This window comes from Panthera uncia, chromosome F2 (assembly GCF_023721935.1).
Source record: "Panthera uncia isolate 11264 chromosome F2, Puncia_PCG_1.0, whole genome shotgun sequence".
NCBI classification, from domain to species: Eukaryota; Metazoa; Chordata; class Mammalia; order Carnivora; family Felidae; genus Panthera; species Panthera uncia.
Window position 1 is genome coordinate 59834211 of NC_064812.1, and position 25891 is coordinate 59860101.

The 25891-nt window shown below is 46.0% G+C and overlaps 1 protein-coding gene across 1 annotated transcript in view; it reads left to right on the forward strand.

The window, feature by feature from the left end:
• The window catches only part of SBSPON (somatomedin B and thrombospondin type 1 domain containing), a 26535-nt gene extending 644 nt beyond the window's left edge, over positions 1–25891 (forward strand). Inside the window, exons 2-6 of the mRNA XM_049632689.1 lie at positions 869–1030; positions 10647–10961; positions 20534–20624; positions 22249–22425; positions 24177–25891. Of these exons, the coding sequence (XP_049488646.1) occupies positions 869–1030; positions 10647–10961; positions 20534–20624; positions 22249–22425; positions 24177–24294 (863 nt within the window). The 3' untranslated portion in view covers positions 24295–25891. The remainder of the gene's footprint in view (positions 1–868; positions 1031–10646; positions 10962–20533; positions 20625–22248; positions 22426–24176) is intronic.

A 25891-nucleotide genomic window follows, 5' to 3' on the forward strand; every position in this document is an offset into this window, starting at 1 on the left:
CCCCCCCGCCCCAGCCCTTTCCATCCTGGCGTGTCCAGACCGTCTAGCCTGGCCTACCCGTGACCCCTCCACCCAGGTACATCTAGCTCCCTCCATCCTAGGGTCCTCCAGCTCCTTGTGTCCAGGCACAGATTCTCCAGTCCCTTCCGTTCAGCTACACCTGTGTCCAGGGATCCCGCAGTGCTCTCCGTATGGACGTAACCACTCCAAAGCACCTCTCCCCACCGGAACCTGGATGGAAGGGCCTGGAGCCATCTGTTCCCCTGGAAGCTTGTTGGGGCTCAGGAACCCCAGTCTGGTGGGGCCACCTCCTACCTGGGAAGATGGCATGCCAGGTTCCAACGGCATGCCCCTGGGCCAGGCTCCACCATTTTCATTCTGTTAACCCTCAGGGATCTGAAGTGACTTGTGACAAGTGATAAGGGAAGGGGTGTGTAATTCTCCCGCTCAGAGCCAAGGGCTTGCCCCGGTAGAGTACTTGTGCAGAGCAAGTTCTTGGAGGACCACAGTTGTCCTCACCTCTAGACTCCAGCAAGTAGCACAGCCCCTTTCTCATAAGAGGAGTTTGATCTGCTCCTTGCGTTCAATTTTCTCTATCTAGCATGATAAAGGGTTTTCTCTGGGGGTTCCTATTATATTTTAATCCTGCTGGTTTTCCTTGAGGGTCCGCCTTTTTCATCTTTAAATTTCCCTCAGTAGCACAGCCCCTGGTTAAGGGCTCAATAGATGTTGATTTAATTAAATTAAAAGATGAAATGGGGAGTATGGTTCTAAAGAACAAGGTTTTCCTGAGAGAAGCCAGCTCTAGAAATAAAAGTAGCCTTGTTTCCTGTTAATCTCATCACCCAAAATGCCTCGTGTACGTTAGGGTTTGACCTCAAGGACTTCCACATTGTGACTTCCTCCGCATCTTCTTGGGAGAGTAACCCGCGGGCCTGCGTCATTCCTCGGGGAACCGGGGGAGGGCGCTGTCTGCCTCCGCCTTGCTGGAAGAGGCCACTGGCCCATGGCAAGATATCATCCAGACCTGGTACTGAAGGAACACGATTGAAAAACATTAAGATTTCCCTGACCCTGCTTGAAAGCTAATGATTTACTTGAGAATATGGCTTCTCTTTTTGATAAGCTTCTTTCCCTTTTCTGCTCCAAGGCCACAGTATTTTGCTACTGAAGTAAGGTAAAGAGTCAGTTATTTAGGAAATGTAGTGCCCAGGGTCCCCAGCCCTACCCCGCCCCTGCAGAGCATCCTACTAAAACTCCCATTTGCCTCAGTTTCCTAGGTCCCTCAAGCAAAGCCTCTGTCACTATGGCAGAATCACTTTCTCACAAGTGATTCACTTACGTTTTAAATACAGAAATCCTGAAGACCAGATAATGTGCCCTAGTCTGTGGTAAGCACAGGGATACAAAGAAGATGAAGACACAGTCTCTGCTCCCTACAAGTTCACGGTCAAGCAGGGAAATACACCTGCGAACCACCTGCTACGTGCTTAGTGCCAAAATAAGGGATCCAGGAGGCAAGAAAGGAAAAACTCAGAAGACCTTCCAGAGGAAGTAATGTGCCAGCATAGTCCTGGAGAATGAGCAAGAAGTCTCTAGAAGGGGAAGAGGAATTCTAGCAGGAAAGTATCACATGGTCATTCAGCAGTTACCTGTGGGTGTCTGCCTTTTGTGCCGGGAACTAGGCGGGGCCCTGAGGCTGCCCTGGCCAGCAGGACAGACAGTGAACGCAGCTAGATATGGAGAGATTCAGGCACAGAAGAGGCATGGGGAAGGACAGACCAGAGTCATGAGAAGAACTTCCCAGTGAAGCCTTACAGTGCTATGAGGAGTTGTCTGTACGTGGTCACAAATAAATCCCTTACTTTCGGTCCAGGAGGTAGAAATATTAAAACAAAGAGTCTGTCATTTGGGAGTGGGGATATATTGGGTACGTAGGAGCAGAGAAGAGATGACCTTATCACCTTGGCAAGGGCTCAGAAAGAAATCACAGCAACTTGGTGCCTGGGCAAGAGCTGTGAACAGTGGGCATGGGGAACTGAAACCAGACAAAGAAAGGGGCCCAAAAGAATCTTAAAAAGCATACTCAGCCTTATGCCCTTCCCTAGGGAGTTAGCGGAGAACCTCGCAGGCCTGAGCAGAAGCAGACACAGGACCTAAAAGGCTCCTAGTTGGTAAATTCTCTGTGCCTGAAGTTTCTTGGGAGAAGAGGAAGAAAATAGAGACAGTTGGAAGCGGGCCACTTGGAAGACGGAGCCTGCTCTCCCTGCAGAGCTGAGGGTGAGAGGGGCACCACGGAGCTAAGATGCTCAGTGCCTCAGCCCCACGCCAGCGTCATAACTGTGCTGACTCTCGGGGCCTGTGGGAGCGGCTTACAGATGAGGGAGCTGGGGCCTTCCCAGGGCTCCCCCATTGCTAAGTGGACGTGAATGGGCAGCACGGTGACATCTGAACCCACTGTGCCTGATTTCAGGCTGCCACCTGCCACATCTGTGGCGCATGGCTGTTATTTACTCCTAAATACATCACGGTGTAGCAGCTCAGGGCCTGCCAGTCACTCCACATACATAGAACCATTAAGACCCTTAGAATCTCTTCTCCTTACCCCATGTGATGTTACCTAATGATGCTGTCTGAAACCTTTTTGACTGAAATTACATTATATGTGAACCAAAAATGAGCCATGTCTGTAGAACTAAGAATGCCTTACTTCTCTTCTTTCTGATGTTTTTCTTCTTTGTAAACACTTTTTTTTTTTTTTTTTTTTTTTTTTTTTTTGGTGTGGCTAAGAGATGAAATCCTGGAATTTCTCTTTCTAAATAGGAAGTTATTATTTTTTTTACCTTGTAAAAATAAACATAAGTTATTGGGCCTATGGATTTCCTGAACTGCCAGAAATTTCTGAGATGAATGATCTCAGAAAAATCTCGTTATGGTGACGGCATAGGTTTCAACACCAATTCTATATCTCCATTACTGATCCTCCCCCCCAACAAAAGAATAGAAAAATTCTCCATTGGCTGTGCGAGACCAGGGGTGGGAAAGGTAGAGGAGGGACAAATCTATACCCTGCTCTGGAAGAACTTCTTAGATATCAGGCTCACCACACTTGGGGTCCTAGAGTCTGCATTCTAAGATCACAGAAACAGTAGGCTGTAGATTTTTGAGGAGCGAGTTCAGGAAAGAGTCATAATTAACCCAAGTGGAGCAGGAAAAAAATTGAGTAGCCTGTGTGAGGCAGTCTCTTCTCCTAGATTTATGGGGAATCTAGGAAACTAACGGGCCCATATCTGCTGACTTCATAACTGGAAAGAGAAGAGGCAATGTCCTTGAAACTATGGGCTCCAAAGCTTACCCAAGGAAAGGATGTCACAGTCTACGGTGATTTAGAAAGTTGAGGCTTTCCTGGAACCATAGCGGCCCAAGAGACAGCGTGTGGCTTCCCCTGCCTTTGTCTCTGCAGGAAAAATGAGCAGAGCCTGGCGCCAGCATTCAACATGACTTGACTTTGCAGGCTTGGGCTGCAGCCCTGGGTGTTCAGTGCAGGAGGGTGAAATTGTCAGCTCTTCTCCAGCATTTACGCTGTGCCAGGCACCTTATAGCTGTACTCTTACTTAGGTCTCACGACCCACCACCATGGTAAGCAGAGCCCTGGGAGGTTGGGCAATTTGTCCTAAGGCATATGGCTAATAAGTGATGGAGTGAGATTTGAACCCAGGAACTCTGAGTCTGGAGCCCACATGTTTAAACATGATGTCTGGACCCTCAGAGAAATGAGGCTTTATGAGAAGCTGTGTACTTTGCAGGGTAGGCCCCAGATAAATACTGGTGGAGTGAGTGAGCCCTCTCTCTCCTTTGACTCACTCCTCATGGGCAAACAATGTGTCCTGCCCCTCTTTACAGTCCCCTGACAGCTCTCATGGTTGTCAGAACAACCTGAGCCGTCATTCCACCGAGGGGACGTTATCTACCCCAGCCACCTGTCCTTTCAAAAATAACATTTTCCTTCCTTCACTGAAAAATATGCTTGCTGCAGAAAATTTGGAAAATACAGAGGCACACAAAAGAAGAAAACAACTCCCCTGGAAACTTACTACCCAGTAAAAGCATAATTATCTTTCTGATTTGTATACCTTTTTTTCTGCGTTTATATGGTATATAAAATTCTATTTTTCTTTTTTTTTAATTTTTCTAAGTTTATTTATTTTGAGAGACAGAGAGAGCAGAGGAGGGTCAGAAAGAGAGGGAGAGAGAGAATCCCCAGCAGGCTCCATGCTGTCCGTGCACAGCCTGATGCGGGGCTCAAATTCACAAACTGTGAGATCATGACCTGAGCTGAAACCAAGAGTCAGACACTTAACCAACTGAGCCACCCAGGTGCCCCTAAAATTCTGTTTTTCTAATGAGGCAGTCCTTTTTATTGTCTTGCTAGCATTTCGTGAACTTGACCAGTTAATGTCTCAAAAGAAAGAAAAAACCCACTGGTGGCCAGGTAATGGTTTATGCAAGATGAAAAAAAATACTTGATCATTTTGTTGGAGCTTTCCAGGGCGGGTGGGGTAGGGAGCAAATGGGAACATGGGCAATGTAGTCTCATTTGACCCTCAGAGATTTGACAAGATTTCTCAGAAAAAGGTATATATAAGAGAGAGAGAAAGGCCTATGACATTTAAAATTGTGTCACTATGAGATGTGTGTGTGTGTGTATGTGTGTGTGTGTGTGGTAAAGGGGATACTGTAATTTTCTCCCACACAATGTCAGGAAACAAATGCTATGTGGTAATGGTACTGCTGTGGGTAAATTACAAAAATATTTCAGGGGTGCCTGGGTCGCTCAGTTGTTTAAGCGTCTGACTTCAGCTCGGGTCTGACTTCAGCTCTGACTTCGATCTCACAGTTTGTGAGTTCGAGCCCTGCGCCGGGCTCTAGGCTGACAAGCTCAGAGCCTGGAAACTGCTTCAGATTCTGTGTCTCCCTCTCTCTCTGTTCCTCCTCCACTCACACTCTATCTCTCTTTCTCAGAAATAAACATTTAAAAAAAATTTTTTTAAAAAGAATATTTCGCAGGAATGGCTAGGACTATTTGAACTTAACAACATGAGGAAGAAAGCACTTGTTCGTGGGTGGCCTTGAACTTCTGGGTGGCAAAGAGCCAAGCAGGCAGGGCCAGATCTGTGATTAACCAAGGAGACACTGCATGAAAATAAGAGCAAGGTTTTATATTAAGAAGAAATAACCCAAACTATATTTATGAAATGAAGGACTCTGGCTGTCAGCTCAGTGTGTGTGTGTGTGTGTGTGTGTGTGTGTGTGTGTGTGTTCATGTGCGCTTGTGTAGCATAACAAGAGAAACATTAGAAATATGTTTTTTTTAGTTACCTTTTGGTGCCTAAGACAGAATAGCGTGTCTAGTTCTGGGTGCCCCCACTCACCAAGGCTGTGAATGGGTCTGGAGAAGGCCCAGGGGTCATTCTGAGAGGGCAGAGTGTCTATAGAAAGATGGGTCCAACAGCTGGAGTCATCAACTTGAAAAGTCCATGCTAGAGGGACGGCGAACCACTGAAATGTTAAGTCCATGAGCCGCACGGATAAGACAAACATAGATATTTTTTCCCCATATTCTGAAATTCTTGAGTGAGGGAAATTTGGATCAAATTAAAGGAAATACCACTCCATGCCACTGATAATAAAATGAAAGAAGTTTGTTATTTTCAAGATGTGGTACTGACAGGAGATATAAATGGATTTGAAAGGATTTGAAGGACTAGCGGCTGCCAGGAGAAGCCAAGAGCTACGTAACCTGAAGGCACAGAAAACCAAGCTCCTTCCAGCAACACCCTTTGGGGGCACCTTTGCCAGCGGAGCTCAGACAACTCTTGCCCAGGTTAAGAATTCCCATATTTTTGGGGCGCCTGGGTGGCTCAGTCGGTTGAGCGTCTGACTTCGGCTCAGGTCGTGATCTCACAGTTGGTGAGTTTGAGCCCCGCGTCGGGCTCTGTTGCTGACAGCTCGGAGCCTGGAGCCTGCTTTGGATTCTGTGTCTCCTCTCTCTGTCCCCTGCCCTGCTCACACTCTGTCTCTGTCTCTCAAAAAGTGAATAAACATTAAAAAAAAAAAAAGAATTCCCATATTTTTGGCTATGGGAATTTCTGGTTTTGCTCCTGTCCTTCCACCAGCTTTCCTTCCCACTCTGGAGCCTGAGTCAGTTCTTTGGCTTCTAACTAATGATATGAACAAACCAGAATCGGTTTCAACACAGAAAATTGTTTAGGAAGGAGGACGAATTTGTCCAATGCCATTTCATCCATCTGTCTGTCCGTCTGTCCATCCGTCTATTCAACAAATATTTATTGAGCAGCTACCAAGTACCAAGCACGAGGCATGAAACGAAAAGCTCAATGACAATAAATACAATAAATAAATATGTACGCTATATAATTATGAATCATTGAAATATTATAAAGCAGGGAACACTGAGCTCTGAGAGGAAGTATTTTGTGGTGTGGCAAGTGGAAGGCTGGGGGTGGCACTGGGAGAGTGCTTAGATAAACTGGCCAGAGAAGGACTCCCTGAAAAAGAAATAATTCATCTGGGGGCGCCTGGGTGGCTCAGTTGGTTAACAGTCCAACTTTGGCTCAGTCACGATCTCACGGTTCATGAGTTCCAGCCCCATGTTGGGCTCTGTGTTGACAGCTCAGAGCCTGGAGCCTGCTTTGGATTCTGTGTCTCCCCCTCTCTCTCTGCCCCTCCCCCATTTGTGCTCGCTCTCTCTCTCTCTCTCTCTCTCTCAAAAATAAACATAAAAAAAAAAAAAAGGAAACAATTCATCTGGGACCTAGGGAATGGACCGACCCCAGCCATGCCCAATGTGGGAAGAACAATCCCCGCAGAGGGAACACATAACAAGCTTCCAGAGTGTGACAGAGTTTGGTGCAAGGAGGCCAGCGTGGCTGGAGCTTGGAGTGGAGGTGGGGTGGGGGTGGGGGGGCAACTCCGGGTGAGTGGGGGAGGGGCACAGGCTGGGTCATACAGCACCTTGTAGGCCACAGCAAAGAGTTTGATTTTATTCCAAATTCAAAAGCAAACCATTAAGAGAGTTTAAAAAGCCGTTTACTATTACTATTATTATTATTATTATTATTATTATTATATTTTTAAAGATTAGTGGTATCTTTGGTAAGGTAATTGTACTTGGAAATGACTGGATACTCCTGTTAGGACATGTGAAATGTGCTCAATTCTTTTTTGTGCAGATTCCTTACTGAAATATATAACTCCCTTCACTGTTCTTGGCCATTCTCCCTGTGGCTGTGGTAGGAACAGCTGATAACCAGAAAGCTCTCGAGGAGGGGGGACTAGCCGGTACCTCAGAAAGGATTTGATAATACTTGAGTCTGGATCTATCCATTATCCCACTCTGTAGGGAGCTGGGAGTCAGGGGTGCCCACTGGGCCTAAAGCAGCGGGTCTATGTCTCTGTTCTCTTCGGTGTCTCCTTCTCTGTCTCTGTTCTTATTACACTCCTTGGGACCACCTCCCAAATAAGTTACTTGCATTCAAATCCATGTGTCAGAGTCTGCTTCTGACAAACTCCACCGGGATATTAAGTTGAGTTGAAACAAAGGAAGAAAGAAAATGGCTTGCCCAGCATTCTGGCATCCACTAAACCTAAGCTTTGTTTTATTGTACAAGGGGTGGGATGATGTCGTTAAACTCTAACCATTAGGACATTGGGAAGCTGTGACAAGCCTGGAGTCAGAGACGATCATGTTGCTCACCAGGTCTGTTGACCTCCAGTAACAGCTAGTGAAATGTGAAGATTGAGAAAGTCAGATTTTAAGAAAGAATATTTTGACATGCTGGCTATAGATGTGAATACTAATGGACGAGTTCACAGGAAACCTGTGTCATGCAGTTGTAATATATGACTTGAAATGACAAATCTGTCAGAAATTCCCGTACTTCCCCTAGCCTCTGTGACCAAAGATCTCTCATGATCTATGATGAATTGCAACCCAAACAATCAAAAGTTCACAAATTAGGGGCGCCCGGGTGGCTCAGTCGGCTAAGCATCTGACTTTGGCTCAGGTCATGATCTCCAGGTTCATGAGTTCGAGCCCCACATTGGGCTCTGTGCTGACAGCTCAGAGCCTGGAACCTGCTTCGAATTCTGTGTCTCCCTCTCTCTCTGCCCCTCCCCTGTTCATGCTCTGTCTCTCTGTGTCTCTCTCTCTCAAAAATACATAAACATTAAAAAAAATTTTTTTAAAGCTCACAAATTAATCATGAATATAATCTTTTGTGCAGAATAGGAATAAATATCTCAGATTCCTCTTCCAACTCAAAATATTTTGCGGAACACCTTTTTAGTCCTGAACTTTTACTAGGTGAACTTTTTTCATTTTATCTTACAATGAAGCCATCGAGATGATGTTCAGGACCCAGAACTTTCTGGTTTTCTTTATGAGGCTGTTAAAGTCATGGATTGGAAACCAGTGGATTGGAAACCAGAGACATAGTGTTTTCCAAAGTCAAACCTGAACTGACAGGAACAACAACTGATTCAGTGACTCTGTGATCTGAGGACGTTAACTATGGGTCAAACTAAACATTGCACATGAGACACAAATGCTGAAGAGATACCGGGAAACTAAATTCAGTCAGAAAAGTGTCCCCATTGTCATCTTTTATAATATGGATAGCATGTATTCAAACCAAGGCCAGATCACTAAATTCTGAGCTAATGCCATGGCAAATTTTTATTTTATAGTGATGTCCAATGTTAATCTTTGAAATAAGTGTTTTGTTTTTCATTTATTAAAAAATTTTTTTTAATGTTTTATTTATTTTTGAGACCGAGAGAGACAGAGCGTGAGCAGGGCAGGGGCAGAGAGGGAGCAAGACACAGAATCCAAAGCAGGCTCCAGGCTCTGAGCTGTCAGCACAGAGCCCGACGCCGGGCTCGAACTCACAAACCACAAGATCATGACCTGAGCCAAAGTCGGACGCTTAACTGACTGAGACACCCAGGTGCCCCAAGTGTTTTGTTTTTTAAAGTGAATTACTAGGGGTGTCTGGGTCGGTTAAGTATCCAACTCTTGATTTCAGCTTGGGTCAAGATCTCATGGTTTATGGGTTCGAGCCCCACATTGGGCTCTGCACTGACAGCACGGAGCCTGCTTAGGATTCTCTCACCCTCCCTCTCTGTCCCTCCCCGCTCTCTCTCTCAAAATAAATAACCCTAAAAAATAATTTAAAAAAACAGATAAAGTGCATTATTAAGTGTTCAAGGCCAACACATCAGGGCAAGACTAACTAGATTCAGGGATGAAGAGATTTGGGTGACAGAGTTTTGGAAGAATTACGGACAGAAGGAGTCCTTCTCAGCTCCTAGCCCGGCAGACTTTTAAATCCCGCTAGCTCTATGGCCCAATTAAATCACGGGATCGTGAAAATAAAAGGGGAGGGATCCACAAGAAATGACCAGAGCAGGAAGTGGACTGTTACTGATTTTCTGAAGGATATGCGGGTAGCAGGTATTGGGAACCAGTGTCATGTGCCTCATTCTTGCTCCCTTAGGTACTTGACATGTGGTGCCTATGAGTTTTTAGATGATGAATAAATGCATGTTTTACAGCAGTCTGAAGTTTTTGAATTACTGACATGTTTATGTTGTATGTGACCCTTTTCGTGTCAGGGTTAGCTATGTGCTGCCGAACGATTGGTCTTCCCACATCCATGAACCCTCAACTGGAGAGCACTGTGGGTCCAAATTAGTCTTCAAGTACAAGCTGTGAGAACTCCAAATCCAGATTTCAGAGAAGTTACAGTGCTTTCTTGGTGAAGACGCTGTAAGCTTGAAAGTATGAACATAGTAGGGAAAGTGGGTCACATTTTGTGAGAAAGAAAGAGTTTTCGTCTCTAGTTCATAGGTACATCTTTTGTTTTCTTATTCTTTTCTTAGCTACAGTTTCAAGCCACCTAAAAACCCATTAGAGTCCTTTTAAAAGTTTCATTAGGACTTCAAATGGGAAAGTTAAATGTACAACCGCATTGATTTTCCGGTCCTGGCCAGAGCATTGTCCCCACAGCCAAATTCTTGCCCCCGACTCTGCTTCGTCATGCGTGACCATGAATACTATTTACTTCTGTGGGTTCTGGTTGCTCTTCCTTAAACTCCAGCCCTCACAGTTTTGGGGTCTAAGAGGCATAAAGGACGATAGTAGAGCACCTAAGAGAAGCCTCAAGTGTAGAGGTCCCTTGGTGTGGCCCTAAACCATTGTCTTAGGGACACACGATGGGGATAAGAATTGACTTGGGAATTTTATTTTTTTTTTCCCCTTTACGTATTCTACAATGAACATGTACTGCTGTTACAATGAAAATGTTCTGGGCAAGGGAGGATGAAATGAAAATCTAGGAAAAACAGAAGCAAAGATCTTATCTAAGCCCAAGGAGTATGAGGAAGTATCCGAAGGCAGGCATCACTCTTTACCTGGGGTGCGTCCCTGGCTCAGAGCCACGGTCAGGATCCCAGAGTAGCTGCCGGTCCGCCACCGAGAGGTGCCGGTTATCAGCTAACCATCAGGGCTGGTGGAGGCCATGTCATCTGAGCCCCCGCTGTGACTGTGTCCCTCCTTGCTCCAGGGCGCAGGCAAAGCGCGCGGCCTGCGTGGGCTGAACTGGCCTGTGGATGTTGGCGGGAGCAGCCTGGAGGCCGCTGGGTTCACTCAGGTGAGCGTCCCATCCCACCGTGCTGTTTTTCAGCTCGCCCTTGCATCGTGGGGGAGTGGAGCCCCTGGAGCGGCTGCGGGGACCAGTGCAAGCCGGCGGCCCGCGTGCGGAGGCGCCCGGTGCGGCAGGAGCCTCGGAACGGCGGCGCGCCCTGCCCGCCCCTGGAAGAGAGAGCCGGCTGCCTGGACTACTCGACGCCCCGGGGCCAGGACTGCGGGCACTCCTTCGGTACTGAGGTTTTCGCGGTGGTGGCTGCCTTTGCTGTCTGTCGTGACTGTCCACGTCTTGTCCCGTAAAAGGCCTTGAGCCGAGCGGGGAAAGTTCCGTGCGCTGCAGGCAGTGGGCTGGGCCGGTCCGCCCGGAGTAGGCAGGAAGCTCGGGAAATGCTTGATAAAGGAATGAGTGTCAGCTGCATCGGCGCCGCCCTAGGCCACGCCGCCCTCCCTCGGTGTTTTCGTAACCCAGTGGTGGCCCCTTCCTCTCTGTGCGCGCTCCGGGTAAAGGACATGTGCACTGTGGTTTGTAGCAAACTCAAGGCGGTGACTTCAGGGAGCATGACAGCGTTTCACACTGGAGTAAGTGCCCCTTAAGGGTAACCATCCATCTTGCACTTTTAATTCCTGTTCAGTCAGGTACACTCAACATACACGTGTGAAGGTAGTAGAAAAATGATTACTTTCTCAACAATGTCAAATTACCCTCCTAAAACCCCAGTTCTCCCCTCAAACTGGCTGAATTGGGGCTGTTGTGATCAGATTTGTGATTTGACAAGATCATGCAGGTGGTGGTGTGGCCAATGGAGGGACCGGAAGTCGGCTCACGAATGAATTGGGAGTCATGGGAAGCGGACAAAGAAATAAGCGAAAGGGCTACCGACCATGTGTTGATCTGGATTGCATCTGATGGGGGAAAACACTGCCTTCTCAGGATCACAAAGATCGTATGTTTTTCATAGGAACCTGGACGTTTTTATGCCAACGTCATACGTTGAGGCCAACGTTTGATGGCCTCATCAAGCCATCTTGGCCCTTTTTTTCATTCTATGCACAAATACTTATTAAGAGTCTACCTGATACCAGGCACTGGGCTTGGTGCCAGGGCTACGCTGGTGACATACGCTGGCCTGGAGCATGCTGTCCTGTGGCTCACAGTCTGGTGGCAGGGGAAGATGATAATCAGATGATCTTAGGAAAGTAATCCCAGAAAATTACAGCTGCAATTTGGTGCAACTGGAACCAAACAAGGGAGAGATGTTCTGAGCAAGAGAGATGTTCTGGTCTTGGAGGAGGAGGGGAACCACAGGAGGGGGAGGGGAAGGGACTTCCCTAAGTATGGGGAGGTAAGGCTGAGAAGCCTAGAGTTTTCCAGGCAGAGACTGGCATGGTGAACCAGATATCGGGTATAGGGGCTTCAAGGGATTTGGGGATTGATCTAGGGAAAATGACCACAAGAGGTGGTAATAGGCAGTAAGCTTTATCAGGCAGTGCTTGGACAGTGTTGCAGGAGAAGGGGGAGTGCAGAGGCTTTGTTGTGGGAACCACCATCCAAAAAGGGAGAAGAGGAATCCGCCAGGGCTCTGTGTCTAAGTGATGTCAACTCCAGCATGATGTGGAGTGTCTGGGGGCAGAGTTTCAAAGAGTAAGGGTGGGAGCAGCTTGGGGTCTTACATCTACAAGGTTTTAAGCTCATCAATGGCCCACAGGTGCCAGCTGTAGTTTCACAGGGTATGAAAGGCAGGCAGGGCCTAAATGGCTAAAAATCTGCTTGTTTGGCACTTTTTAAAAACAATTGGATGCATAAAAATTTGAGTTTGCTGCCAGGAGGCTTTGGAGCTAACAGGTCTCAGCCTGCTGTGAGGAAGTGAACAACCTAGGGACCCTCTTTGGCTCATTTGTATAATATGGGGAAGCACAAGGCCCATCTGAGAAGTTGAAGGCCAGAGTCTGGGGAGCACAGAGAGTGAGGCTGGCATTGAGAGAAGAAGCATCTGTACTGACACCCCCCTCAGTACAGGGCCCCGGAACTCCCTGTTTAGGATTTTGGTCTTTATCTTAAGAGCCACTGTAGCATTTTCTGCTGTGGTCAGAGCTGTGATTTGAAAATATGGCTCTGGGGGCGCCTGGGTGGCTTAGTCAGACAAGTGTCCATCTGTTGGTTTCGGCTCAGGTCCTGATCTCATGGTTTCTGAGTTTGAGCCCCACATCAGGCTCTGCGCTGACAGCACGGAGCCTGCTTGGGATTCTCTGTCCCTCCCCCACCCCCTCCACCCGCCGCCGCCCTTACCCCTGCTCACACTCTCTCTCTCAAAAATAAATAAATAAATATTAAAAAAAAAAGAAAAGAAAAGAAACTATTGGTCTGGTAGAGGAGTGGGTAGCGGAAGGGCCAGGGCGGCAGTCAGATTCGACTCCCAGGGAAATAGTTTAGTGTTCACAGATGCGGTCATGGAACAAAACCACATTCAGCTCGTGAGCTCTGCAGAAGCACTGTAGAAAATGCTCAGGGAGGAAGTCGCTCTAGGACATTACTGATTTTTTGAATGCCTCTTAAAACCTAGTGCTGGTGTATCAGGAAAGCAGCCACTTTGCTCATTTACAGGGTTTGGCTGGTAGAAAGTATTTCTGAAGTACATTTGACCCTTCAGTGCTCACCAGGCTGCCACAGACCGCTTCGAAGCCCGGTTCTCCGTATCTCTTCGGCTTAGTTCAGGTCACAGGAAGACAGACAGGAAGGCCAGGGAAGGGAAGGCTATGGAACATGGAGCAAGGGCACCAGGGAGCACTGAGCCCGCCCCCTGCCCCCTGGGGGTCTCCTCTCTGCCTGGAGGTGGCTGCTCCTCTGTCCTCTGGCACAGCCCACAGGCCTGTCCTCCTCCTCATGTCCTCTCCCTGTCTCCCACCCCTCCCACCGAACTCCAGTAAGAGGACTTTCTAAAACAGCAGTCTTCGTATGTGACTCCCCATAAAGTGTTCGTGACTTTGAACTAACACCAACAGGAGAAATCTGGACTCAGTGGCCTCCTTTCCTACTAAGGTAAGGTGAAATCCAGTTTGGGAAGAGAGGCGAAATCTCTACCTGGGCCAGGGGCACTGGCGTTTGCAGCCCTACTTTGGTCCTTGAGATGCACTTTCCTGTTGTAATGTCTTAGAAATGATGACTGCTGTCACAAGCTCGTCAGGGGGGACAGGACTCCTCAAATATTCCAGTCTGGTGGTTCCTAAAGTGGGGTCTCCAGCCGGCCACATCGGCCTCACCTGGGAAGTTGTTGGAAATGCAAGTTCCCAGGGCCCCACCCAGACCCACTAGATGAGAATGGCTGGAGCCAGGCCTAGCACTGTGCTTGTAACAAGGCTTGCAGGGGATTCTGCTGTTCACCGAGGTTCCAGAACCACTGCTCTCGCCCAAGTATGGCTAGTGGTTCTTCCCTGAGTCCCGACTCATGGCTGGATCACTTAAATGACACTTTCCTGAAGGCAGAAGCTTGCCAATGCAAAATAGGGTGTAGGTCAGGAAAATGTGGGATAAATCGGACAGTTTTCTCTATGGAAGAACTTCTCAGAGGCTTTATTATGCTAATGACCATTTTCATTCTGTAAGAGGGAGATACGATATGGGCTGCTTTCCCCCCTTATTTCAATAAATGACCCTTTTTCCAGGGTGCCTGGGTGACTCAGTCGGTTAAGGGGTTAAGTCTCCGACTCTTGATTTTGGCTCAGGTCATGATCTCACAGCTTGTGAGATCGAGTCCCACATCAGGCTCTGTGCTGACAGCATGGAGCCTTCTTGGGATTCTCTCTCTCTCTCTCTCTCTCTGCCCCTCCCCTGCTCGCTCTCTTTAAAAAATAAATAAATAGACATTTAAAAAATTTAAAAACAATTAATGACCCTTTTCCCAAGGGGATCTCAGTGAATCATTAGTGTTCTGTGGAATACACCTTGGAAAATGATGGGCCACAAAAGGGAAATGAGAGCAGAGACATGAAAATCAAATTTGGTGGATTGCCCTAAGCCCTGTGTCACCGTGATTCCTATGCATTCATTTAAGATCCACTGAGCGTTAACAACAGCCAGCACTGTGCTGGGGTCTGGAGAAACAGACTCGAACAACAAACATATCACGGCTAATTGTAACTCAGGGTGATGAGCAAGTGCCGTGATAGAAGAATGCTCGGATTGGTGTGGAAACGTGGCGAAGGAGCACCCACCTCCCCCGGGGGCTCTCCGTCCTGCTGCGTTGTCACCTGTTATGCCCCGCGCCCTACTAGACTCTATGCACAGAGCGGGAGCCTTTGGTGCATGGAGTAGCAATCCCTCACATTTTCACGGCAGAGAGCTCCTATAGACATTATTGATTCAGTGTTCATAGCAATCCTGTAGGCGAGCCTATTCGTTTCCTGTGGCTACTGTAACAAACTACCCCAAACCTAGTGGCTTAAAACAGCACAACTTTATTATCTTAGGGCTCTGTGGGCTAGAAGTTCAACCCAGGTCTCCCTGGGCTAACATCAAGGTGTTGGCAGAGCTGTGTTCCTTTCTGGAGGCTCTGGGGGAGAATCAATCCATTTCCTTGCATTTTCCATCATCCAGAGACTGTCACATTCCTTTCCTCATGCCCCCTTTTCCATCTTCACAACCAGCTGCATTGCATCTCTCTGTGCTTCCTTTTGTAGTAACGTCCTCCGACTTCCTCTCTGAAGGACTCTTGTGATTCAGCCCATCTAGAAAATGCAGGATAATCTCCCCATTTTAAGGTCGACCATTCATTCCATCTGCAACTTTCCTTCTTCTTGATGAAATAACATAATATTCTCACGGGTCCTGGAGATTAGGATGTGGACACCTTTGAAAGGCCATTATTCTGCTTACCTTGGAGGTAGAATAGCATCATTATCCCCGAAACCAAGAGGACACTGGAGCTCAGGGAGGTGACAGCATTTGTGAAGGACTTCCAGAATCTAACCCTGGATCTCAGGGCTCTAAATCCTGTGGGGTTTTCCCTCTTAAAAAAAAAACAAAACAAAACACAATTTAAGTTTATTTATTTATTTTGAGAGAAAGTTTTATGTTTTATTTATTTATTTTGAGTGGGGGTGGGTGGGGTAGAGAAAGAGGGAAAGAGAGTAAATCCCAAGCAGGCTCCTCCCTGACAGCATGGAACCCGATGCGGGGATCCATCCCACAAACCACGAGACGGTGACCTGAGCTGAAACCAAGAGTCGGATGCTTAACCGATTGAGCTACCCAGGGGCCCCAGGGTTTTTCTTCCTGATATTGCTTTGCTGTTCCTGTTATCATTAGAGCTAAAATCGCAGTTATAGGGGCTCCTGGGTGGCTCAGTCATTTAAGCATCGAACTCTTGGTTTTGGCTCAGGTCATGATCTCATGGTTCATGAGAACGAGCCCCGTATGGGGCTCTGTGCTGACATCATGGAGCCTGCTTGGGATTCTCTCTCTCTCTCTCTCTCTCTCTGCCCCTCCCCACTTGCCAATGCACTCTCTCACTCTCAAAATAAATAAATAAAAATTTTAGAAAATAATAATAAAATAGGGGCATCTGGGTGGCTCAGTCAGTTGAGGGTCCGACTTCAGCTTAGGTCACGATCTCATGGTTTGTGAGTTCCAGCCCCACGTTGGGGCTCTGTGCTGACAGCTCAGAGCCTGGAGCCTCCTTTGGATTCTGTGTCTCCCTCTTCCGCTCTGTTTTTCTCTCAAAAATTAATAAACATTAAAATAATAATAAAATAAAATTGCAATTACAGGTTCTGGTAAATGAGTAGAAATAGGGAGGCCCTGTGAGGCCAGTGAATGAAACCCCATCCCTGAAGCTCTCTTATTAATGAAGATTAAGTAGCTATTGAATTTTTCCCGTTTCCTTTAATGCATATCTTGACTATATTTTTATCATAAAAACAAATCCAAAAAGCCATATGATTGTATTAGTTGTACATATGGACTCCTTCTGAAAGGAGATCGATGTGTATCATAACCTGTATGTGTCCAGGCTGGTGTTTTGTCATGTTCTCCTTCTGTCCTCGTTTACACTGTACCTACAGACCAGTGGTTCTAAGCCTGCTTTGGGGACACCCCATTGTGTCAGAGGACTTTATGAAATTTTCTAAGCAAATTCAATTTACTTTCATGTTCAAAGTAAGTATGTGCCGCGCCACGCTTTTAGAAGTCGAGTTGTTATAAAACCGAACAATGGTAGGCTGAAAGGATGCCAGAAAAGTTGGCAAAGGGCCTCTTAACAAAGACTCTATTACATTTGAATATTGTTGCCAGGAAGGGGAAAGGAGGGGGAACTAGCTTTTATTGAGAGCCTTTGTCCCCGGGCACCCGGCTACGTTCTTCCACACGTAAGCTGCAGTGGAACTGAAGGCAAAAATAATTTCTAAATTACTTACCACTCTTAAGTAATGGAAATTAAATTAAATTAATATTAAAAAGTGGTGCTGGGTCAGAGACCTCCAGGCAATCTGGCTCCTGGTCTATTTTCTGAAGACTCATGTGGGGAGAAAGTGCCCCCTGTCTGCAAAATGTGCCACCAAACCAAGCCCAGGTCTTGAGGGGTTAGGACACAGAAGAGACAAGTCCCAGAGTTACTGGCTTGCTTTTATTAAAAAAAATTTTTTTAATGTTTTTTTTTATTTTTGAGAGAGAGAAAGAGCATGAGCAGGGAAGGGGCCGAGAGAGACACACACACACAGAATCCAAAGCAGGCTCCAGGCTCCGAGCTGTCAGCACAAAGCCCGATGCGGGGCTTGAACCCACGAACTGTGAGATCATGACCCGAGCTGAAGTCGGACGCTTAACCAACCCAGCCCCCCGGGTGCCCCACTGGCTTGCTTTTATGATGGGTCATACCCTCAGAGGTTTGACACTGAATGTGGACGGTAGATCTTAAGAACCAGAAGCTATCTCCTGTGTTGGGGTTCTTGCTTCATCATTTACTACGTATTTTCCCTTCATTTAACTTGTCTGAGCCTCAGTTTTCTGCCAAGAGCACCTCATTTGTGGCACCTCTCTGTATAAAGCTTTTGTGAAGACCAGTGACACATGAGGAGAAGGTACTTTGTAAATAAGCAGGCTGTAAGCATACAAGGTGCTGTCCTAGCAGGCGTTAATCTGTGCCGTGAGCCTGCCCCACCCCTCCAGGGCCACAACTCCCACACCACCCCTCCCTCTCTCCTGGGGCCTGAGGGGACTCGGGAAAGGGCTCACCAAGTCCCCTTTCCTCTTTATTTACTTTTTTAAAGTTTATTCATTTTGAGAGAGAAAGAGAGAGTGTGAGCGGGGGAGGGGCATAGAGGAAGAGAGAGAGAGAGAGAGAGAGAGAGAGAGAGAGAGTATCCTAAGCAGGCTCTGTCTGCACTGTTCAAGAGGAGCTCGACTCAGGGCCCGAACTCACTAACTGAACTGTCAGAGCATGACCTGAGCCGAAACCAAGAGTCGGTTGGAGACTCAACCGACTGAGCCAGCCGGGGCCCCCTCTTTTCCTCTTTTAAAGGTTACTTCATGTTAAAGATAGCGATTAGGGACGGAAAGGGAAAATAAAGCAGAATGTAAGCAATTCATAGGAAATATGCTGCATGAAATAGTGAAACCTTGTGATCCACATGACATTAGTCTCCAGGCAGTGACAGCGTGGGTTCGGAGACACCGCCTGACCCTGCCATGTTTAGACGGGAGCCTTAAACACGCTCCTCAACCTCTCTGTGCCTCAGTTTCCCCATCTGTGGAATGGGGGAAATAATAGCACCTATCCCAGAGGGCTGTTGTAAGAGTCAAAGGCATTAGCACATGAAAGGTGCTCAGCATTATGCCTGGAAACCTAGAAGGGTGTCACTGTTCACTTTCATCATTATTATTATGACAGCGCTTTTTTAAAGGATTTGATATCAGATATTATAGTCCTATTCTTGCCCTCTCCTTCCTAACCTCATTCCCTGCGCCCCCCTCCCCCAGCTATATATTAGGTGCATTGCCTTTGAACTTTTGTAATAAAACATGCAGTACAAATGAGGAGATCAAATAAATGTTTTGAGCTAAAGAAACACATCCCGAAAATGTCATAGTTTGGTACAAGGCCACGTGGACTTAGCAGCAATTGAATCGTTCACTCACTGAATAACCTGGGAAACACGGCAGAAGGACAGAAACGGGAACAACCGGTGGGAAAGCTAACATCCTTCAGATGTTCGTGTTTCGGATGACGAGGTCTGAGGGAGACGGCAGGATCCTAACATACACGCGCTTACGTGTTCTTTTCAATTCTCTCCGTGGATTTTGGAAGTTCCAAAGCCATGGTCACATTTAGAAAGAGGGGCGTGTTCTCTGGAAAACAATGAAACACGTTAGCGCAGCAACAGAGCTTCACAGCTGAGACTCTGAGGGCTCACGCTAGATGGGACTGAAGAGATTGAGCACCAAAGCACCCAGGACACAAACAATACCGGCAACTCGTAGGAGGAAAAGGCCACCAGGTATCAGGCCACTCCTGCGTTCCGTTCCCCAGTAACATGAAAAAGCCTCCTTAAGAAAATCTAAAAAAGAATTAGGGCTGCCATCTTGTGGCAACAAGGAGCCAGGTAAAATGAGCATGTCGGCTGGAGGCATCTATTTTCCAGCTGGTACCCTCGTCCAGCTTGCTCACGGTGACTCTGGCATCGCGCAAGCCAACATCAGCTGGTGTCTGCCCTTCCTGGGATGGTCCAGTTTCTGAAACGAAAGGGAGGAAGGATTGTTGAGCCATCTCAGCCGCAAGGCTCAGTGTGGGAACAGAAGACCACAGGGAAGTAGGATCTGTGTATCTCGTTGGCGATTCTGTGACATCATTCACCCACCAAGCCACCATTCGTTGCCTTCATGCTTGCTAAGTGCGTAAACGTGTGAGGGCCACAGGGATGGAAAGGGCAAAGCCTTGTCTTTCTTGAGGTGACAGCAGAGCGGCATTGGGAGGTTATCTCCAGGTGCTATACTGTACATAGGAACAGATGCCTCCCCACACTTAGCAGCAAATAGGAAGGAGATGCACAAACAAAATCGGTGAAAGAAGAGAGCAGAGGTGGGAGGCAAGGATTCCTGGCTCCCTTTCTTCCCTCCTGTCTAGAGCATTGAGTTGGGTTGGGGTTGGGGACAGGAAGGAGGAGAGGGCCAAACTGACTTTCCTTCTCCGAGGCTGAGGGTTGGCATGAGGAGGACGATGTGCTGGCCGGCACTAGGCAGTCACTCTGAGACCATGGGGCAGGCAGCGAGGCTTCCAGGCTGCTGTTGCAGAGACCCGGGGGGCACTTACATTTCCTGCCTCTGCTACTTCCATTTTCTCCTTTTCACATTTCCTCTCTCTCTGGTTGTCTCTTTTTCTCCTTACATCCCCCTTTCTCTCTCTCTTTTGTCTTCTTCCTCCTCTTCCCTTACTTTGTTCTTCCTATCTTTCCCTTTTCTATTTTTCTTCCTTTCATTAAAAAAAAAAAAAAAACCCTTCTCTCCCTTTTCCCCCTTGGTTTCCTCTGCATCTTTTATGGCTTCCTCTTGTATTTTTTTACCCCTGGCCCCCTTTTCACACAGTGTCACCTGTTACTGTGGACAAGCCTGCCTGTAGCTGCCCGTCTGTGTGCACACAGTCTTTGAGCTGGGTTCTGGGGACACTGTACCTTGGCCTCGTCTCAGTCCTTGGTAATGTGCCATGGACCTTTGTACTTAGGGATGGGGGGGTCTCAATAGGACTGACGCCAAGTTTGGGAAAGGTCATTCTGAGGGCTTTAGGCTGCACGTGTGCAATGCCATTCTCTCTTTTCTAGTCCCTGCCTTCATAACTACCTCTGCATTCAACAAGGAGAGAACACGACAATCTACATCTCCACAGTGGTCTACAGACACAGAGGACAGCGGGTAATTTGCTGTTTTTGTTTTGTATTGTTTGGGTTGAGTTTTTCAGCTACTGCTTTTCCAGTGTATGGTCAAGTCAGCCCATAAAGGTCAAGTAGGTGTGATGGGTTTTCTTCTGTTACTTGTTCTTTGACTCTGGATAAAATGTGATTCTTTACCACAGGGCTGGGCCCTGTTTTTGTGGGGCTGCAAAGATTTGTCTCTGAGGTCTGATCAACAAGAAACATGCTATATAAAATGAGGATATCACTTTCTCAATCATACTAAGGATGTTCCTCTTGTAGTCATTATGGGAACACGGACACCAGCACCCATGTGTTTGAATGTGGCCCACACCTCAGCTCTGAGGATTTTTATCAAGAAGGAAGGCACAGGGTGGGAGGGAGCTCTGGGCCTACTTGCAGTCCGCTCTTCAGCTGTCAGCATAGGGACACCAGACAGTTGTATGTTCAGACCTCCACACGGCCACTCACTAGCCGTAAGACCTTGGAGATGTTGTCCCACCTCGGTTTTTCTTCTTGAAAAATGAGAATATTAATGCCTACCACATGGCGTTGTTAGGAGAATTTAATGAGAAAATAATGAAGAGACGTCTGGGTTAAGCTGTCTGTTGAAAGTTGATTGAAGCTGCGTCATAGAATTTCCTACCTCAGGACCTAAAGGTACCTAATAAACGGCCTAGCACTGTTAAAGCTCTTTGAAGCAGACTCTCCAGTCGCTTTCCATCTAACCTAGGACAGCTCATAATTCCATGGATAAGAAACTAGCCCATTGTAGCTTACTTAATTAGAACGGAAAATGCAACGTGCAGGAGTTTTAATATGTTTTGTTTCCCTGAAGAATTGTAAAATCATGTTGCTTTTTAGTACAAGGCTCTAAAATATTCACCCATGTCTGGATGCTCCCCCCGGGCTTTTGGAGTCTAGTCACGCAGAGATTTCCACAGTTCAGCATAAGGCGACACGAGCCTCTGTCACAGAAAAACATCTCCGCTTCCCATTTCCTTTTATCTGCGATGCCCAATATCTGTGATGCCCAATTTGTGATGCTTGGGTTCGAGTCTAAACTCACCGTCATTGCCAATCACGCAGGTGAGCTGGTGGGGTGCGTAGGGAGGGCCCGCGGGGCCAGAAAGGCCTAGGTGCTGCTCGGGGCATCGAGGGCAAGCTCTCTGGGGGCTTACATGTTTTCAAGCTCAAGCCAGTTCTTATTCGATTTCTATCATTCTCTAAGATATCAGCAAAGTTATTGAGGGCCATTTTCCTACGGAAATATGCTTTTTACACACAATTTGGTGGTCAGACTAGATGGGATACGGGATATCCAAATTTCTGCAAATTCACGTTGACCAGGTCATTCGACCATGGATTGGAAAAGCACCACACACTTCACTGGGGTTGCCAGTCGGACATCACCCATCGTCTTCGTTCGGCAAATGAGAGGCTTGACAAGGCATCGTGTGACTGGTGCCGTAGCTTGGGAAAGTGCCCGGCGCTACCTTCTCCAGTCTGTCACATATCCTCGGCGCCTGCAGGCTTCTTGAGACTTTCTGCGGCATTAGGCTACCGCTAATGACAGCACTTGAAACTCTTGTGGGTTTTTGGTTTTGTTTTTGTTTTGGCTCTAGATACTGTATGGAGTTCAAGACTGAGTCATTGACTCATCACTGTGCTCTGGAAAACCGACCCCTGACTCGATGGATGCAGTATCTCCGGGAGGGGTACACGGTGTGCGTGGACTGTCAACCCCCAGCTATGAACTCTGTGAGCCTTCGCTGTTCTGGAGATGGCCTGGACTCGGATGGGTAAGGGAGAGACATTCGCTGAAGGGTCTTTCTGGTTTTTATTTGGAGATATTTGTCCTGTGTCCTGAACAGCAAATCAGGGCATGATTTGGGAGTCAAAACCCAAGTAAGGAGAATCTTCTGTCTAGCAATTCCTGAATCCAGGGCCCCATTTACACTGCGGGACTCAGAGGCTCTGTATCAGTGATGAATGGGTACATTTGGATCTTGGTTCGGACCATGCTGCCAAGTGACCACTGAAAACATGATCACTCCAAAGCAGTGTTTTGAAAACCACTTGAATCCGAACCTCTTTGGATGCTGATTTAAAAACTACAGATTCCCAAGCCCCACGTGAGCCTAACGGAATCAGAGTCTTTGGGGGTGGATTTTTAACAATCTTCGAGGTCAGGAGTTGGCAGAGAGTAGATACTCTCAGCTTTGGGGGCCGTATGGTCTGTCTCACTACTCAACTACCATCGTGGCATGGAAGCAGCCACAGACACTGAACAGATGCACTTGGCTCTGTTCTAACGTTGTATCTGTGGACATGAAGTTTCGAATTTCATATAATTTTCCTGTGTCATGATATATTATTTTGATTTTCTTTTGACTTTTTAAAACAAACAACAAAAAACGATTCTTGACTAACAGACCACACGAAAACAAGAGGTAGGCTGGATTTGGCCCATAGGTTGTGGTTTGCTGACCCCTGCCCAGATGATTCACTCCCACAGCGATGTTTCAGAACCACTGCTCAGTGGGGTAGTCATAAAACCACGCCTGAGACGGTGGTGGACTCAGGTTTGCACGATCAGAAACTGATAGAAACCTATGGATTGGCCAAAAGAATTGACCCTGAAAACATTTAATTACCCTGAATATCTATCCCAGTCTTGTACTCATTTATCAGTTAAATCCAATGGCACTATTCCTAACCAAGAGAAGAGTAGACCTCATGCTGGTCAGCTATCAGACAAGGGCCAACTTCGGTCGCACGTAGATTACAGTTTTAAGTATATCAGGTGGAACTGGTAAAAGTACAGATTAGAAGGTAAAATATGAACCTTCTCAGCTAGTCATTACTCCCAAGGTGTATTTTAATATTTAATAACTTGAATTTATGTTTATTAGTCACTTGTGCCTAATAGCCTTTGTAAGGAGTACACGACATGAGCAGTAAAGTGGGTAAGAAACCAGATATTTAGACTTAAATTTTTCTGAATATCTCATCTATATTTTGTCTTTAAATGAACTTATAATTTAATTTGTATCCATAAAGTACCTTGAACCCTGGCTGAATTTCCAGTGCCCTTAAAAAAAAAAAAATTTTAATAATATGGCTTCCCTCTTCCCGCTTCTCCCGTTTTTTTCATTATGGAATCAAAGAGTTGGAGGTGATTACAAAAGATCATTTGGGCAGAGCCCTCTAATTTTAATATACATGAACTAGGGAGCCATTTTCCTCTGTGTAACACTTCATATATTCAGATCAAGTGAGAGAAATGAACACGGTAACCTCAAACTGCTCTCTCAACGAGGGTGTCCTCAAATAGAGATGAATTTGTAACTTGCTTTGACAGAACCCAAAGAAGGGAAACTCAGTTTGTGATCACTTTGTTTTTTTAAATTTCAATTTGTCATGCACTTCAAAACTCCAAATACGATCATTCTATAAACAACAACAAAACCCCTCAATTTATAATTCTGTAAATTAGAATTTTCTTTGGTTTGCTTTTAGCGTAACTGCCATTTTCAAAATATCGTTTCAGAAATCAAACTCTCCACTGGCAAGCAATTGGCAATCCTCGATGTCAAGGAACTTGGAAAAAAGTTCGGCGAGTAGATCAGTGCTCTTGTCCAGCTGTTCACAGCTTTATTTTTATATAGATGGCGATGTAAATATTTCAGAATGTGTTTGTAAACATGCCAAATATTACCAAGTCATGTTCAGTGCTACATAAACCTTCAAAAACCGTTTGGCCCAAGTCCCTGAACACATGTCATTGCCACACTCTGAAGAAGAGAAAGAAAATTTACGGGCCAGTTCCGAAGATACGTAGTGCCTTTATTTTCATTTCTGCTACACCGAGGCTCCTGTGGTCCTTGGCTTTCTGCAGAGTCAGTCTCATTCAAGAGGTGGCCCACACAACACAAAATACATGTCTCTTTGCACTAAAATTGCTACAACATGGTCCATGTATTGGTGGGTTAAATTGTCATTTAAGGTATCCATGCTTTGTCGCATTCTTTCTTTCTATTCTGTAATCTCTTAAAATCTTCTCACTTTAAAATATGTTATACAGGTGTATATTCACGCGGTCACATATACATTGCCCATATATTATTCCATAAATTGTGAAAGAATGATTTCAAGAAAATAGTCACAAGTAATTTTCAACAGGACATGTCGTTTAAGATTTAGGAAGCATTTTGTAATGAAAAACCAGCAGCTAAGTTAAAAATGCTTTTTTGAAGAAGAAATTGTTTTTCGTTAATTGACAAGACCAATCACATGTCCATTCTAGGTCCATACAAGTTCCTTAAATGCGGTAACTTTCACGAGGAGAATTTTGGCACCAACGGATGAAACAATGCTTTGAGTGCGAAAATTTTACCATTAGCGTCTAAGATGATTTCCAAGGCTTAAAACTTGATGCTGACTGAAATAATCTTTCAGATTTCAGTTCAAACTAAGTTCAAGTTTAATCAAGGTAGGCTTACTGCTTTTTTTCTACAGCATACATTTTCTTATGTTTGGGGTGGAAGGCAGAGGTATAAATGATGGAAGACGTGGACTTTATTACAAATGTGATGCTCTCACACATACACAGAGAAGTATTAGTCTTCTTATCTTATAATTGGCAAACCAGTGAAGCAGAGGCAAGGTGGCTTGTTGAAGGACCCGGGTGGACTGGTCACTCGGCAGGCAGCCCCAGAGCCGAATCTCTGCCTCTCAGCCAGACTCAGCTGTGATGAAAAGCCAGATGATGTCAAAGACAGCCGTGAAAGCTAAGCCCTTTCCACAATTTTGAAACAAATTCTAAACCTAGGATATTTTCTCTGGAGAACGGCATCTTAAAATTCAAACTTCTTCGGTTTCATTTGTATAAGATATTATTCACTAACAAATGATTTACTAAAATACGTATTTCTTGGTACTTATCATGTAATGACAGAATGACAATAGCAAATCACTAGGGATGGAAAAATTCCTCGATATTTGATGCTGAGAGTAGCAATATTTCTGACTATATATTCATTTAACTGTCAGAGTTGTTTTTATGGTAAATTACATTCTTCAGAAGTTAATAATAAAAAATTTGAGTCTCATCAAGGTTAGGAAACTTAAGCTGTAAGTTCAGTATTAACATTTTAAGACCATTTCTAACATTTGTAAAGCAAGATTTTTGAAGCTTTCCTGGGTAATTTTAATGTTACTTAAAATTTTTATACCAGTTAATAAACTTTCTGTTCACATTTTTAA